Source organism: Phocoena sinus, chromosome 6, assembly GCF_008692025.1.
Source record: "Phocoena sinus isolate mPhoSin1 chromosome 6, mPhoSin1.pri, whole genome shotgun sequence".
Classification (NCBI taxonomy): domain Eukaryota; kingdom Metazoa; phylum Chordata; class Mammalia; order Artiodactyla; family Phocoenidae; genus Phocoena; species Phocoena sinus.
In genome coordinates, this window is record NC_045768.1 from 49,906,030 (window position 1) to 49,923,219 (window position 17,190).

Sequence of the window (17,190 nt, forward strand, 5' to 3'; positions counted from 1 at the left end):
GCAGCCATTCAGAATGCAATCCAGTGCTACCGTGTCATCTATGATGAGAAAAAAAGAGCTACTACCCAGACATCACTGGATCGTCTTTCAAGAGGGAAGATAGAATTGAATCCAGCAAGGAGCCAGAACCTGTGCCATCAATGTCAGGCATGAGTGAAACTGCAGCTTGCCCTCCGTCTCCTATTGCTGACTATCCTCCAGCTCTACCATCTCCTACCTCCACCATCTCCCACCTCCTCTCCCTCCTCCAGTCAGTAACTCTTCTTGCCAGTTCACTCGATGCCAGCCCCTGTATGCTGGCTGTTGTACTGTACTACTGCACTTTTCAAGGTACTGGACTGTAAGATTTTAAATGTTTTCTTTATTTTTTGCATTTGTTTTTTATGTATTATTTGTGTGAAAAGTATAATAAACCTATTACAGTACAGTACTATATAGGCAATTATGTTAGTTGGGTACCTAGGCTAACTTTGTTGGACTTAACAAATTGGACCATGAACACGCTCTTGGAACAGAACTTGTTTGTATGTTGGTGACTTACTGTACCCAGCTTTAAGAGGTGGAGTTCTGAAGAAGTAGCTTGCAATTCTCTTTCATTTCTCTCCTTGGAAATGATTTCATAGCTTCCTAATATTCTGTATTTATTCATTCACATCTAGAGCTATGGGGAGATAATTTGCATTCTCCTTAAGACTTCTTATGATGCTATCCCACTTTATGCAATTATGAATTAAGCAAATGTAAGAGACCATAATATAAAAATTTATAAAGTCTCAATTCATGCACAAAATTTAAAATAATACGAATCAAAGTATTTTAAGATTTCTTCAGGAATTGCATAATTGCAAAGGTGGTAGCCTGAGTGAATGGTGAGCTATGTTTACGCTAAGGCCACATGGTGAAGTCTCTAGCAAGTAAAAAATATTCTCCTTATTTTGTCAGTATTTTATGAATCATACATTTGTTTATGTACACAGTAACTTCTAAGTCAGAGTTCAGTCACTCTCCTGCTGTTACTTAACCATTCACTGTCATTACAATTTAAAAGATTTTTTGTATTCTATAACAATGTAATGCAAGCATTCATTAATGGGGTGCTAGAAGCAGGGCTAAAAACATGCCTTAAAATCAATTCCTTTGATAAAGAACTTAGAAGTGAATGAACAAAACTCTAAATAAAGCCAAACAACTGCCAGTGCATGCTGCATGCTGTACTGTTAATGTGGAAACAAGCAACATGAGAAATACTAGAAATAATGCTGAAAAAAATAAAGCACAAATATACAACACAATAGCTAAAGATTCATGCACCCTGAGAACACATCGCACATGCTTTATATTTATGCTCTTGGGGAAACCAGTCCTCTGAATTTTGTGAGTTTTTAATTACGTGTCTTACAACTTCCTTTTGTTTGGAGATGGAGCCAAATCCCATGTATATAAGGAAATGAGCCTGAATTGCATTTTTAAATAATATATTTGTTTCCTTGTGGGTTTTCTGATTATAAAACACCATGCTTACTACATTAGAAAATGCTGAAAAGTATAAAGATGAAGAAAATCACTTAGAATTTCACCATTCACTAGTCAACTTTACTAGCATTTTGACAGTTTCTTCAGGCTTTTTTCCTCTATACTTTTACATAGTTTGGATAAAATACACATACAATTTTGTATCTTAATGTTTTTCTTGACCTTAAATAAGAAGATTTATCAAGACATTAAGAACTATCCATGGACTTTCTAAAGGCTATAAAATATCTCTTCATGTGATTATAACCTATTTAATTAGTACTGTCAGAGAAGAAAAAAACTTCCCTTTACAGTTCTAGGTTCTTCTGACTGGTCTAAGAGTTAAACTGACATGAGACAGATTAACAGGAAAAAGTCTAATTTAATTTTATACATACAGGAACCCCACATACATGAGAAGGTCAGAGTCCCTAAATACATAAGAGGTTCAAAGACAGAAAGGTAAAATAAGGTATACACGTCATCCTGAGCTAAGGAATGGGATAGGGGCCTGGAGCTTCCAAGAAAAGGAGGTTTCACAAGACAATAAGAAAAGCAGATGTTTGGCAATTAGACATTTGCCCTACCATACAGATGGTGCTACTTAGCTCAAATTTATCTCTGTAATAACTTTTTTATTTTCTGGGAAAAATTCCCAGTTTAAATTCTTCTAGGTAGTTAAGGGAGGAACAGTAGGTTATCTTGAACACACAGGGTCTCATGTCTTTAACTCAAAAAAAACCTCATGCAGGAGTGACAAATTTTGGGGAGGCTCATTCTGAATCCCTAGAGCACTACACCTAATACTAAAACATTAGGTAATTTCCAAGTTTTGCTGTAATACATAATTCAATGATGAGTATCTTTGGATATAAATTTTATCCCTGGTATGAATTATTTTTCTTTGGGGAAATCCTTAGGAGAATTATTAGATCAAATAGTATCTCAATTCATATCACCAAATTCCTTTACAGAAAGATTAAAATAATTTACAATATTCCTGGCAATAGAAAAAAGTACCCATATCACCCCACCTTTACTCAATTGAGTATTATTATTTTAAAAAATATTGCCAATTTTATTAGCATAAAAATTTATTGCTTTAATTCATATATTCTATTATTTGTAGATTGGGATTTTCCCTGTATTTATCAGCTGGTTAATAATAATAATTTCCTACTTTGTGAATTGTCTTTATATGACCTTTGCTCATTTCCCTAGGGTTTTAACATTTTTCCAGCCAATAGGTTTGAGTTCTTTATGTATTAAGCATATTAATCCATAAGCCATCATATTTGCTTTTCTTATGGCTTGAATGCTATTTTTTAATGAGAAGAAATAAATAAGATTAAACATAACGAAAGTAGTATCATGAACAGTTTACTTCCCTAAATTGGTTATGCCACTGTTTCAGAAAACTTGTGATTATTCTCATCTGTTTATACTTTCAAATAATTTTCAGAATCTTAGAGTTCTGATAGAAAACAAAATCCATTGGAATTTTTAATGTAATTATATTAAATTTATAAATTTAACTTATAATTTAGTTTTCCAGTCCCCTCAAATGGTAGTTATTCCCTTGTATTTGAGATTTCTGTCTTAGTTACCTTTGGTGTATATTTATTTATTTATTTATTTATTTATTATTTTATATATATATATATATTTTTTTTTTTTTGCGGTACGCAGGCCTCTCACTGTTGTGGCCTCTCCCGTTGTGGAGCACAGGCTCCGGACGCGCAGGCTCAGCGGCCATGGCTCACGGGCCCAGCCGCTCCGTGGCATGCGGGATCTTCCTGGACCAGGGCACGAACCCGTGTCCCCTGCATCGGCAGGCGGACTCCCAACCACTGAACCACCAGGGAAGCCCGGTGTATAGTTATTAAAAAAAAAAACAAAAAAAAACAAAAACAAAAAAAAAACCTTAATGCCTTCAGTAACAATTTATTATTATCTTCTTGGAATCTCTCATGGTTTGCAGTCAGATGGCAGCTGGAGCAGCAGTCCAAGCTTATTAGGGTGGATGTCCAAGATGGCTTTGTCGCTCATAAGTCAAGCTCATCAGTGTTCCTTCTCATGGCCTCTCCCTCCAGCAGAGTAGCCTAGATTTCTTACATGGTGGCTCAGGGCTCCAAGAGTTGGAAGCAGTCTTATTAAAGATAGCCTAGATTTGGCATAGGATTCCTTTTGTCATGTTCTATTGATCAAATCTATCTAAATTCAAAAGGTGGAGGAACATTTACCTCTTGCTGGGGAAGTGGCCTGTCCACCATCTTTGGAGACGATCTACCACATATTCATTATTAATCTTTATTTGATCTAGAATTTTCTTCATAAAAGTATCTAAAATTTGTGTTGTTATAGTAGTTTGCATGTTTTTTCTTTTATAGCCTACTAAGCAGTTATTGCTAATATGAAGGAAAGATATTGTCTTTGATACATTTGATACATTTATTTATTTAGTAATCAGCTTACTAACTGGTCTTATTCATTCTAGTTACTTATTTTAACGTCTTGGTTCTCCTGAGAAGATAATCATACTATCTGAAAATAAAGATTTTTTTCTCCTCTTTTTCAATAGTTAAGTCTCTTATCTATTGCACCAGTTAAGACTTCCTAAAAAGACTAATAGGAAGCAGCCTTGTTTTGCTTTTGTATAATTGTTGTATAATTTTTACAGTACAAAGTTTATTGAAGTTGTAAGCTGGACATATTTTATCAACATACATATTTCCCAGAGCTAAATTAAACCACTTATTTTCATATGCTAATACAATACAAATGATAGAAAGGTAGGGTTAGTTCTTATGCCAGATAAATTGAATTTAGGGAGGGGGACAATAAAATAAGATGAGGAAGAAAGTAATATATTTTGGACGCTGCAATATTTTCTCCTGAATCTATAAACTTATTCCCAAAATAAATCATAACCACAAAATATTCCATTAACTCCCACAAATAGCTAATATCTCTGAATAAATATAAAACATCATAAATCTCAGCAATTTGTCCTTTCTTCTCAAGCATGACTATTTACACTACATGTAAAGAATCATATTAAGTACATAAATATTTAGAATATGGCTTTTCAGCCCTCTTATACTCACAAGTGGCTGATATTCATACGGTGGAGCATATTCTTCAGCATATGTTGTCAATGCACACCTAAAAAGGGTAAGTCAGTATTTAAGAAAAGAATGACTCCAAAAGAAAGTCATGCTACTAAAATTTTAAAATTTTAGTAGCATGTGTTTTATACGCAATAAAAACATTTCAAGGAAGATTGGCCCTTGTAAAAATTTAAAACTTTTAAAATTCCCAGGCCTCATTTATAGTGTTAACTAACACCAGCAAGGTGCCTTCCTTCAATTACTTCCAATTCAGCACCACCTACTATTCTCCAGTCCTAATGATATGCTACCAACTCCAAGTCCCTAAGCTCAGGTGCATTCCAGACAAAGGGTTCTCTTTTCCACTCACTTTCTGCTTCTCAAACCTTTTTGACCCTATGCCCCGTGTTCTCTGCTAGATGACAACTGAAAAATAATAGAAGACAACCAGTTGGACTGAGATTACATAGCTTCCCCAACCTCCACCCCATGACACACATAGAACGGGTGAATGAAACACATCCTCCTCCCCCAAGTCTACAAACACAGCCAAGGGAAACCACGCAGTGCTAGTAATGAAGAGGATATTCATTAGAATGGGAGGCCATAAGCTGATGTCCCAAGACTCAAAGCTGGAGTTTGAACTGCCTATCAAGGGCAGGAGACATGGCCTTGGGTTCACAGAAGGCACAGAGCTAAACTGCTACTTACAGCCAGGAGTCTGTAAAGGCTGTACCTCATATCAAAGAGACCAAAGAAACTCCAGCCATCAGACCAGAAACTTGCAAGAAAGTTTCTCTCTGTTCAGCACTCAGAATGGGGGAAAAAATTATTCTCCTATGAGAAATTACAGTCCTGCTTCTGTTCCTGGCAATATTATGGGATTAGATGGTCAAAGAAACTTCTCTGAGAACTGCACTCCTAAAAATATCGGGTACAATGAAATTTAAACATTTTAACGCATGGCTGGCCTGGTGGGAAAGCAGAGAACTCAACAAGTAAAAGAATTCAAAAATAATTAGGAAGTCAACTAGGAATGGTTATTGGGTACAGGTGCTAATATTTACCTGCTGGTAAGCACCAATTGCTGCCGGTCTTTCAAGGTGTGATTCCCAGAAGGGCAGCATTAGTATCATCTGGGGACTTGTAAGAAACGCAAATATTGGAGGCTAACCCAGATCTGAATTAGAAACTCTGGGGGTGGGCCCAGCAATCTATGTTCTAACAAGTACTCTAGGTGATTCTAAAAGTCTGAGTATTGGCAATTAAAAGAATAAAAATTAGAAATGTAACGTTCAAACCAGCAAATAGGATATTATTTTTAAATAACAATCTAATAAAAAGCAGAAGAGGAGAATAAAAGATAAAAATCAGAAGAACAAATTAAAATCATAAAAAGTTAAATATCTTGCCAATCACAATGAAAGTAAAGGGACTAAACCCATCAGTGAAAGTATTTTCTCGAACTTAAATTGAACATCAAGTTGTATGATACAGCCAACTCTATGCTTTTTTTTTTTTGGTTTTTGCTTTTCAAGTATAGTTGATTTATAATATCATATTAGTTTCAGGTACAGGCATAGTGATTCAGTATTTTTATAGATTATACTTTATTAACAGTTATTACAGGGGGAGAGTTCCAAGAAGGTGGAGGAGTAAGACATGGAGATCACCTTCCTCCCCACAAATACATCAAAAATACATCTACATGTGGAACAGCTCCTACAGAGCACCTACTGAACGCTGGCAGAAGACCTCAGACTTCCCAAAAGGCAAAGAAACTCCCCCATGTACCTGGTAGGGCAAAAGAAAAAAGAAAAAACAGAGACAAAGAATAGGGACGGGACCTGCACCTCTGAGAGGGAGCTGTGAAGGAGGAAAAGCTTCAACACACAAGGAAGCCCCTTCACTGGCAGAGACGGGGGTGGTGGGAGGGAAGCTTCAGAGCCATGGAGGAGAGCGCAGCAATAAGGATGCAGAGGGCAAAGCGGAGAGACTCCCGCACAGAGGATCGGTGCCGACCAGCACTCACCAGCCCAAGAGGATTGTCTGCTCACCCGCTGGGGCGGGCGGGTGCTGGGAGCTGAGGCTCGGGCTTCGGAGGTCAGACCCCAGGGACAGGACTGGGGTTGTCGGCATGAACACAGCCTGAAGGGGGCTAGTGCGTCACAGCTAGCCAGGAGGGAGTCCGGGAGAAAATCTGGAACTGCCTAAGAGGCAAGAGACCATTGTTTCGGGGTGTGTGAGGAGAGGGGATTCAGAGCACCGCCTAAACGAGCTCCAGAGACAAGCACGAGCCGCGGCTATCAGCGCGGACCTCAGAGATGGGCATGAGACGCTAAGGCTGCTGTTGCCACTAAGAAGCCTGTGTGCAAGCACAGGTCACAATCCACACCTCCCCTCCCGGAAGCCTGTGCAGCCTGCCACTGCCAGGGTCCGATGATCCAGGCAGGGGCAACTTCCCTGGGAGAATACACGGTGAACCTCAGGCTGGTGCAATGTCACGCTGGCCTCTGCCACCGCAGGCTCGCCCCACATTCCATACCCCTCCCTCCCCCTGGCCTGAGTGAGCCAGAGTCCCCGAATCAGCTGCTTCTTTAACCCCGTCCTGTCTGAGTGAAGAACAGACGCCCTCAGGTGACCTACACGCAGAGGCGAGGCCAAATCCAAAGCTGAACCCCGGGGGGCTATGCGAACAAAGAGAAAGGGAAATTTCTCCCAGCAGCCTCAGAAACAGCGGATTAAATCTCCACAATCAGACTGATGTTCCCTGCACCTCTGGAATAGCTGAATAGACAACAAATCATCCCAAAATTGAGGTGGTGGACTTTGGGAGCAACTGTAGACTTGGGGTTTGCTTTCTGCATCTAAGTTGTTTCTGGTTTTATGTTTATCTTAGTTTAGAGCTTCCTATCATTGGTAGATTTGTTTATTGATTCTGTTGCTTTCTTCCTTTTTTTTATATATTTTTCCTTTTGCTCCTTTTGTGAGTGTGTATGTGTATGCTTCTTTGTGTGATTTTGTCTGTAGAGCTTTGCTTTTACTATTTGTCCTAGAGTTCTGTCTGTCTGGGTTTTTTTTTTTTTTAGTATAGTTTTTTTTTTTTTTTAAAACATCTTTATTGGGGTATAATTGCTTTACAATGGTGTGTTAGTTTCTGCTTTATAACAAAGTGAATCAGCTATACAAATACATATGTTCCCATATGTCTTCCCTCTTGCGTCTCCCTCCCTCCCACTCTCCCCATCCCACCCTTCCAGGCTGTCACAAAGCACCGAGCTAATATCCCTGTGCCTTGCGGCTGCTTCCCCCCAGCTATCTACCTTACTACGTTTGTTAGTGTGTATATGTCCATGACTCTCTCTCGCCCTGTCAAAACTCACCCCTCCCCCTCCCCATACCCTCAAGTCCGTTCTCCAGTAGGTCTGCGTCTTTATTCCTATGTTACCCCTAGGTTCTTCATGACATTTTTTTCCCTTAAATTCCATATATATGTGTTAGCATACGGTATTTGTCTTTTTCTTTCTGACTTACTTCACTCTGTATGACAGACTCTAGGTCTATCCATCTGATTACAAATAGCTCAATTTCATTTCTTTTTAAGGCTGAGTAATATTCCATTGTGTATATGTGCCACATCTTCTTTATCCATTCATCCGATGATGGGCGCTTAGGTTGTTTCCATGTCCTGGCTATTGTAAATAGAGCTGCAATGAACATTTTGGTACATGACTCTTTTTGAATTTTGGTTTTCTCAGGGTATATGCCAAGTAGTGGGATTGCTGGGTCATATGGTAATTCTATTTGTAGTTTTTTAAGGAACCTCCATACTGTTCTCCACAGTGGCTGAACCAATTCACATTCCCACCAGCAGTGCAAGAGTGTCCCCTTTTCTCCACACCCTCTCCAGCATTTATTGTTTCTAGATTTTTTGATGATGGCCATTCTGACTGGTGTGAGATGATATCTCATTGTAGTTTTGATTTGCATTTCTCTAATGATTAATGATGTTGAGCATTCTTTCATGTGTTTGTTGGCATTCTGTATATCTTCTTTGGAGAAAATGTCTATTTAGGTCTTCTGCCCATTTTGGATGGGGTTGTTTGTTTTTTTGTTATTGAGCTGCATGAGCTGCTTGTAAATTTTGGAGATTAATCCTTTGTCAGTTGCTTCATTTGCAAATGTTTTCTCCCATTCTGAGGGTTGTCTTTTGGTCTTGGTTATGGTTTCCTTTGCTGTGCAAAAGCTTTGAAGTTTCATTAGGTCCCATTTGTTTATTTTTGTTTTTATTTCCATTACTCTAGGAGGTGGGTCAGAAAGGATCTTGCTGTGATTTATGTCATAGAGTGTTCTTCCTATGTTTTCTTCTAAGAGCTTGATAGTTTCTGGCCTTACATTTAGGTCTTTAATCCATTTTGAGCTTATTTTTGTGTATGGTGTTAGGGAGTGATCTAATCTCATACTTTTACATGTACCTGTCCAGTTTTCCCAGCACCATTTATTGAAGAGGCTGTCCTTTCTCCACTGTACATTCCTGCCTCCTTTATCAAAGATAAGGTGTCCATATGTGCGTGGGTTTATCTCTGGGCTTTCTATCCTGTTCCACTGATCTATCTTTCTGTTTTTGTGCCAGTACCATACTGTCTTGATTACTGTTGCTTTGTAATATAGTCTGAAGTCAGGGAGCCTTATTCCTCCAGCTCCTTTTTTCGTTCTCAAGATTGCTTTGGCTATTCGGGGTCTTTTGTGTTTCCATACAAATTGCGAAATTTTTTGTTCTAGTTCTGTGAAAAATGCCAGTGGTAGTTTGATAGGGATTGCATTGAATCTGTAGATTGCTTTGGGTAGTAGAGTCATTTTCACAATGTTGATTCTTCCCATCCAAGAACATGGTATATCTCTCCATCTATTTGTATCATCTTTAATTTCTTTCATCAGTGTCTTATAATTTTCTGCATACAGGTCTTTCGTATCCTTAGGTAGGTTTATTCCTAGATATTTTATTCTTTTTGTTGCAATGGTAAATGGGAGTGTTTTCTTGATTTCACTTTCAGATTTTTCATCATTAGTATATAGGAATGCCAGAGATTTCTGTGCATTAATTTTGTATCCTGCTACTTTACCAAATTCATTGATTAGCTCTAGTAGTTTTCTGGTAGCATCTTTAGGATTCTCTAGGTATAGTATCATGTCATCTGCAAACAGTGACAGCTTTACTTCTTCTTTTCCGATTTGGATTCCTTTTATTTCCTTTTCTTCTCTGATTGCTGTGGCTAAAACTTCCAAAACTATGTTGAATAAGAGTGGTGAGAGTGGGCAACCTTGTCTTGTTCCTGATCTTAGTGGAAATGCTTTCAGTTTTTCACCATTGAGGATGATGTTTGCTGTGGGCTTGTCATATATGGCTTTTATTATGTTTAGGAAAGTTCCCTCTATGCCTACTTTCTGGAGGGTTTTTATCATAAATGGGTGTTGAATTTTGTCGAAAGCTTTCTCTGCATCTATTGAGATGATCATATGGTTTTTCTCCTTCAATTTGTTAATATGGTTTATCACATTGATAGATTTGCGTATATTGAAGAATCCTTGCATTCCTGGAATAAACCCCACTTGATCATGGTGTATGATCCTTTTAATGTGCTGTTGGATTCTGTTTGCTAGTATTTTGTTGAGGATTTTTGCATCTATGTTCATCAGTGATATTGGCCTGTAGTTTTCTTTCTTTGTGACATCCTTGTCTGGTTTTGGTATCAAGGTGATGGTGGCTTCGTAGAAGGAATTTGGGAGTGTTCCTCCCTCTGCTATATTTTGGAAGAGTTTGAGAAGGATAGGTGTTAGCTCTTCTCTAAACGTTTGATAGAATTCACCTGTGAAGCCATCTGGTCCTGGGCTTTTGTTTGTTGGAAGGTTTTGAATCACAGTTTCAATTTCAGTGCTTGTGATTGGTCTGTTCATATTTTCTATTTCTTCCTGATTCAGTCTTGGCAGGTTGTGCATTTCTAAGAATTTGTCCATTTCTTCCAGATTGTCCATTTTATTGGCATAGAGTTGCTTGTAGTAATCTCTCATGATTTTTTTTATTTCTGCAGTGTCAGTTGTTACTTCTCCTTTTTCATTTCTAATTCTATTGATTTGAGTCTTCTCCCTTTTTTTCTTGATGAGTCTGGCTAGTGGTTTATCTATTTTGTTTATCTTCTCAAAGAACCAGCTTTTAGTTTTATTGATCTTTGCTATTGTTTCCTTCATTTCTTTTTCATTTATTTCTGATCTGATTTTTATGATTTCTTTCCTTCTGCTAGCTTTGGGGTTTTTTGTTCTTCTTTCTCTAATTGCTTGAGGTGCAAGGTTAGGTTGTTTATTCGAGATGTTTCCTGCTTCTTAAGGTGGGCTTGTATTGCTATAAACTTCCCCCTTAGAACTGCTTTTGCTGCATCCCATAGGTTTTGGGTCGTTGTGTCTCCATTGTCATTTGTTTCTAGGTATTTTTTTATTTCCTCTTTGATTTCTTCAGTGATCACTTCATTATTAAGTAGTGTATTGTTTAGCCTCCATGTGTTTGTATTTTTTAAAGATCTTTTCCTGTAATTGATATCTAGTCTCATGGCGTTGTGGTCGGAAAAGATACTTGATACAATTTCAGTTTTCTTAAATTTACCAAGGCTTGATTTGTGACCCAAGATATGATCTATCCTGGAGAATGTTCCATGAGCACTTGAGAAAAATGTGTATTCTGTTGTTTTTTGGATGGAGTGTCCTATAAATATCAATTAAGTCCATCTTGTTTAATGTATCATTTAAAGCTTGTGTTTCCTTATTTATTTTCATTTTGGATGATCTGTCCATGGGTGAAAGTGGGGTGTTAAAGTCCCCTACTATGAATGTGTTACTGTTGATCTCCCCTTTTATGGTTGTTAGTATTTGCCTTATGTATTGAGGTGCTCCAATGTTGGGTGCATAAATATTTACAATTGTTATATCTTCTTCTTGGATCGATCCCTTGATCATTATGTAGTGTCCTTCTTTGTCCCTTTTAATAGTCCTTATTTTAAAGTCTATTTTGTCTGATATGAGAATTGCTACTCCAGCTTTCTTTTGGTTTCCATTTGCATGGAATATCTTTTTCCATCCCCTTACTTTCAGTCTGTATGTGTCTCTAGTTCTGAAGTGGGTCTCTTGTAGACAGCATATATAAGGGTCTTGTTTTTGTATCCATTCAGCCAATCTGTGTCTTTTGGTGGGAGCATTTAGTCCATTTACATTTAAGGTAATTATCGATATGTATGTTCCTATTTCCATTTTATATATTGTTTTGGGTTCGCTACTATAGGTCATTTCCTTCTCTTGTGTTTCGTGTCTAGAGAAGTTCCTTTAGCATTTGTTGTAAAGCTGGTTTCGTGGTGCTGAACTCTCTCAGCTTTTGCTTGTCTGTAAAGGTTTTAATTTCTCCATCAAATGTGAATGAGATCCTTGCTGGGTAGTTTAGTATAGTTTTTAACGCTTGTTATTATTGGTGGATTTGTTTTTTGGTTTGGTTGCTCTCTCTTTCTTTTTCTTTATTACTTTTTAATTTTTTTAAGTTTTAATAATTTCTTTTATTTTTTAATTTAATAACTTTATTTTATTTTATTTTATTTTATTCTTTCTTTTTTTTTCCCTCCCTTTTCTTCTGAGCCATGTGGCTGATGGGGTCTTGGTGCTCCAGCCGAGTGTCAGGCCTGAGCCTCTGAGGTGTGAGAGCCGAGTTCAGGACATTGGTCCACCAGAGACCTCCCGGCCCCGCATAATATCAAACAGCGAAAGTTCTCTCAGAGCTCTCCATCTCAACGCTAAGACCCAGCTCCATTCAATGACCAGTAAGCTACAGTGCTGGACACCCTATGACAAACAACTAGCAAGACAGGAACACAACACCACCCATTAGCAGAGAGGCTGCCTAAAATCATAAGTTCACAGATACCCCCAAACACAACACCAGATGTGGTCCTGCCCACCAGAAAGACAAGATTCTGCCTCAACCACCAGAACACAGGCACTAGTCCCCTCCACCAGGAGGCCTACAAAACCCACTGAAGCAACCTTACCCACGGGGGGCAGACATCAAAAACAACGGGAACTATGAACCTACAGCCTGAAGAAAGGAGACCCCAAACACAGTAAGTTAAGCAAAATGAGAAGACAGAGAAATACACAGCAGATGAAGGAGCAAGGTAAAAACCCACCAGACCAAACAAATGAAGAGGAAATAGGCAGTCAACCTGAAAAAGAATTCTGAATAAAGGTGGTAAAAACGATCCAAAATCTTGGAAATAGAATGGAGAAAATAAAAGAAACGTTTAACAAGGACCTAGAAGAACTAAAGAGGAAACAAACAATGATGAACAACACAATAAATGAAATTAAAAATTCTCTAGAAGGAATCAATACCAGAATAACTGAGGCAGAAGAACGGGTAAGTGACCTGGAAGATAAAATAGCAGAAATAACTACTGCAGAGCAGAATAAAGAAAAAAGAATTGAGGACAGTCTCATATACCTCTGGGACAACATTAAACACACCAACATTCGAATTATAGGGGTCCCAGAAGAAGAGGAGAAAAAGAAAGGGACTGAGAAAATATCTGAAGAGATTATAGTTGAAAACGTCCCTAATATGGGACAGGAAATAGTCAATCAAGTCTGGGAAGCACAGAGAGTCCCATACAGGATAAATCCAAGGAGAAACATGCCAAGACACATATTAATCAAACTATCAAAAATTAAATACTAACAAAAAATATTAAAAGCACCAAGGGAAAAGCAACAAATAACATGCAAAGGAATCCCCATAAGGTTAAGAGCTGATCATTCATCAGAAACTCTGCAAGCCAGAAGGGAGTGGCAGGACATATTTAAAGTGATGAAAGAGAAAAACCTACAACCAAGATCACTCTATTCAGCAAAGATCTCATTCAGATTCAACGGAGAAATTAAAACCTTTACAGACAAGCAAAAGCTGAGAGAATTCAGTACCACCATATCAGCTTTACAACAAATGCTAAAGGAACTTCTCTAGGCAGGAAACACAAGAGAAGGAAAAGACCTACAATAACAAACCCAAAACAATTCAAAAAATGGTAATAGGAACACACATATCAATAAATATTTTAAATGTAAATAGATTAAATGCTCCGACCAAAAGACACAGACTGGCAGAATGGATACAAAAACAAGACCCGTATATACACTGTCTACAAGAGACCCACTTCAGACCTAGGGACACAAACAGACTGAAAGTGAGGGGATGGAAAAAGATATTCCATGCAAATGGAAATCAAAAGAAAGTTGGAGTAGCAATTCTCATACGAGACAAAATAGACTTTAAAATAAAGACTATTACAAGAGACAAAGAAGGACACTACATAATGATCAAGGGATCGATCCAAGAAGAAGATATAACAATTGTAAATACTTATGCACCCAACATAGGAGCACCTCAATACTTAAGGCAAATGCTAACAGCCATAAAAGGGGAAATCGACAGTAACACAATCATAGTAGGGGATTTAACACCCCACTTTCACCAATGGACAGATCATCCAAAATGAAAATAAATAAGGAAACACAAGCTTTAAATGATACATTAAGCAAGATGGACTTAATTGATATTTACAGGACATTCCATCCAAAAACAACAGAATAAACTTTCTTCTCAAGTGTTCATGGAACATTCTCCAGGATAGATCATATCTTGTGTCACAAATCAAGCCTTGGTAAATTTAAGAAAATTGAAATCGTATCAAGTGTCTTTTCTAACCATAACGCTATGAGACTAGATATAAATTACAGGAAAAAAATACTGTAAAAAATACAAACACATGGACGCTAAACAATACGCTAATAAATAACCAAGAGATCACTGAGGAAATCAAAAAATACCTAGAAACAAACGACAGTGAAAAAACAACAGCCCAAAACCTATGGGATGCAGCAAAAGCAGTTCTAAGAGGGAAGTTTATAGCAATACAATCCTACCTCAAGAAACAAGAAACATCTCAAATAAACAACCTAACCTTACACCTAAAGCAAGTAGAGAAAGAAGAACAAAAAAACCCCAAAGTTGGCAGAAGGAAAGAAATCATAAAGATCAGATCAGAAATAAATGAAAAAGAAATGAAGGAAACAATAGCAAAGATCAATAACACTAAAAGCTAGTTCTTTGAGAAGATAAACAAAATTGATAAACCACTAGCCAGACTCATCAAGAAAAAATGGGAGAACACTCAAATCAATAGAATTAGAAATGAAATAGGAGAAGCAACAACTGACACTGCAGAAATACAAAGGATCATGAGAGATTACTACAAGCAACTCTATGCCAATAAAATGGAAAACCTAGAAGAAATGGACAAATTCTTAGAAAAGCACAGCCTCCAGAGACTGAACCAGGAAGAAATAGAAAACATGAACATGTACCAAAATGTTCATTGCAGCTCTATTTACAATAGCCCGGAGATGGAAAGAACCTAAGCGCCCATCATCGGACGAATGGATAAAGAAGATGTGGCACATATACACAATGGAATATTACTCAGCCTTAAAAAGAAATGAAATTGAGATATTTGTAATGAGATGGATAGACCTAGAGTCTGTCATACAGAGTGAAGTAAGTCAGAAAGACAAAGACAAATACCGTATGCTAACACATATATATGGAATTTAAGGGGAAAAAATGTCATGAAGAACCTAGGGATAAGACAGGAATAGAGGCGCAGACCTACTGGAGAACGGACTTGAGGATATGGGGAGGGGGAAGGGTGAGTTTTGACAGGGCGAGAGGGAGTCATGGACATATACACACTAACAAACGTAGTAAGGTAGATAGCTAGGGGGAAGCAGCCGCAAGGCACAGGGATATAAGCTCGGGGCTTTGGGACAGCCTGGAGGGGTGGGAGGGGGAGAGTGGGAGGGAGGGAGACGCAAGAGGGAAGACACATGGGAGCACATGTATATGTATAGCTGATTCACTTTGTTATAAATCAGAAACTAACACACCATTGTAAAGTAATTATACCCCAATAAAGATGTTAAAAAAAAAAAAAAAAGAAAACATGAACAGACCAATCACAAGCACTAAAATTGAAACTGTGATTGAAAACAAAAGCCCAGGACCAGATGGATTCACTGGCGAATTCTATCAAATATTTAGAGAAGAACTAAAACCTATCCTTCTCAAACTCTTCCAAAATATAGCAGAGGGAGGAACACTCCCAAACTCATTCTACAAGGCCACCATTTCCCTGATACCAAAACCAGACAAAGATATCACTAAAAAAGAAAACTACAGATCAATATCACTGATGAACACAGATGCAAAAATCCTCAACAAAATACTAGCAAATAGAATCCAACAGCACATTAAAAGGATCATACATCATGATCAAGTGGGGTTTATCCCAGGAATGCAAGTATTCTTCAATATATGCAAATCAAACAATGTGATACACTATATTAACAAACTGAAGGAGAAAGACCATATGATCATCTCAATAGATGCAGAAAAAGCTTTTGACAAAATTCAACACCCATTTATGTTAAAAACTCTCCAGAAAGTAGGCATAGAGGGAACTTACCTCAATGTAAGAGAGGCCCTATATGACAAACCGACAGCCAACATCATTCTCAATGGTGAAAAACTGAAACTATTTCCACTAAGATCGGGAATGAGACAAAGTTGCCCACTCTCACCACTATTATTCAACATAGTTTTGCAAGTTTTAGCCAAAGCAATCAGAAAAGAAAAAGAAATAAAAGGAATCCAAATTGGAAAAGAAGAAGTAAAACTGTCACTGTTTGCAGATGACATGATACTATACATAGAGAATCCTAAAGATGCTACCAGAAAACTACTAGAGCTAATCAGTGAATTTCGTAAAGTAGCAGGATACAAAATTAATGCACAGAAATCTGTGGCATTCCTATACACTAATGATGAAAAATCTGAAAGAGAAATTAAGGAAACACTCCCATTTACAATTGCAACAAAAAGAATAAAATACCTAGGAATAAAACTACCTAAGGAGATAAAAGACCTGTATGCAGAAAACTGTAAGACACTGATTAAAGAAATTAAAGGTAATACAAACATATGGAGAGATATACCATGTTCTTGGATTGGAAGAATCAACATTGTGAAAATGATTCTACTACCCAAAGCAATCTACAGGCTCAGTGCAATCCCTATCAAACTACCAATGGCACTTTTCACAGAACTAGAACAAAATATTTCACAATTTGTATGGAAATACAAAAGATCCTAAATAGCCAAGCAATCTTTTTTTTTTTTTTTTTTTTGCAGTACGCGGGCCTCTCACTGTTGTGGCCTCTCCTGTCACGGAGCACAGGCTCTGGACGCGCAGGCTCAGCAGCCATGACTCACGGGCCCAGCCACTCCGCAGCATGTGGGATCTTCCTGGACTGGGGCACGAACCCGTGTCCCCTGCATTGGCAGGCGGACTCTCAACCACTGCATCACCAGGGAAGCCCGTCAAAGCAATCTTGAGAAAGAAAAATGGAGCTGGAGGAATCAGTC

General features: G+C 37.9%; 1 protein-coding gene across 9 annotated transcripts in view; it reads right to left on the bottom strand.

The window, feature by feature from the left end:
- The window catches only part of C6H9orf135 (chromosome 6 C9orf135 homolog), a 127,948-nt gene that overhangs the window by 14,362 nt on the left and 96,396 nt on the right, over positions 1–17,190 (bottom strand). For 8 of the 9 annotated variants that reach the window (XM_032634948.1, XM_032634947.1, XM_032634951.1 and 5 more), the window contains one exon: positions 4,620–4,677. The exons of the other annotated variant lie outside the window; for it this stretch is intronic. In XM_032634948.1, the coding sequence (XP_032490839.1) occupies positions 4,620–4,677 (58 nt within the window). The remainder of the gene's footprint in view (positions 1–4,619; positions 4,678–17,190) is intronic. 9 annotated transcript variants of the gene reach the window in all.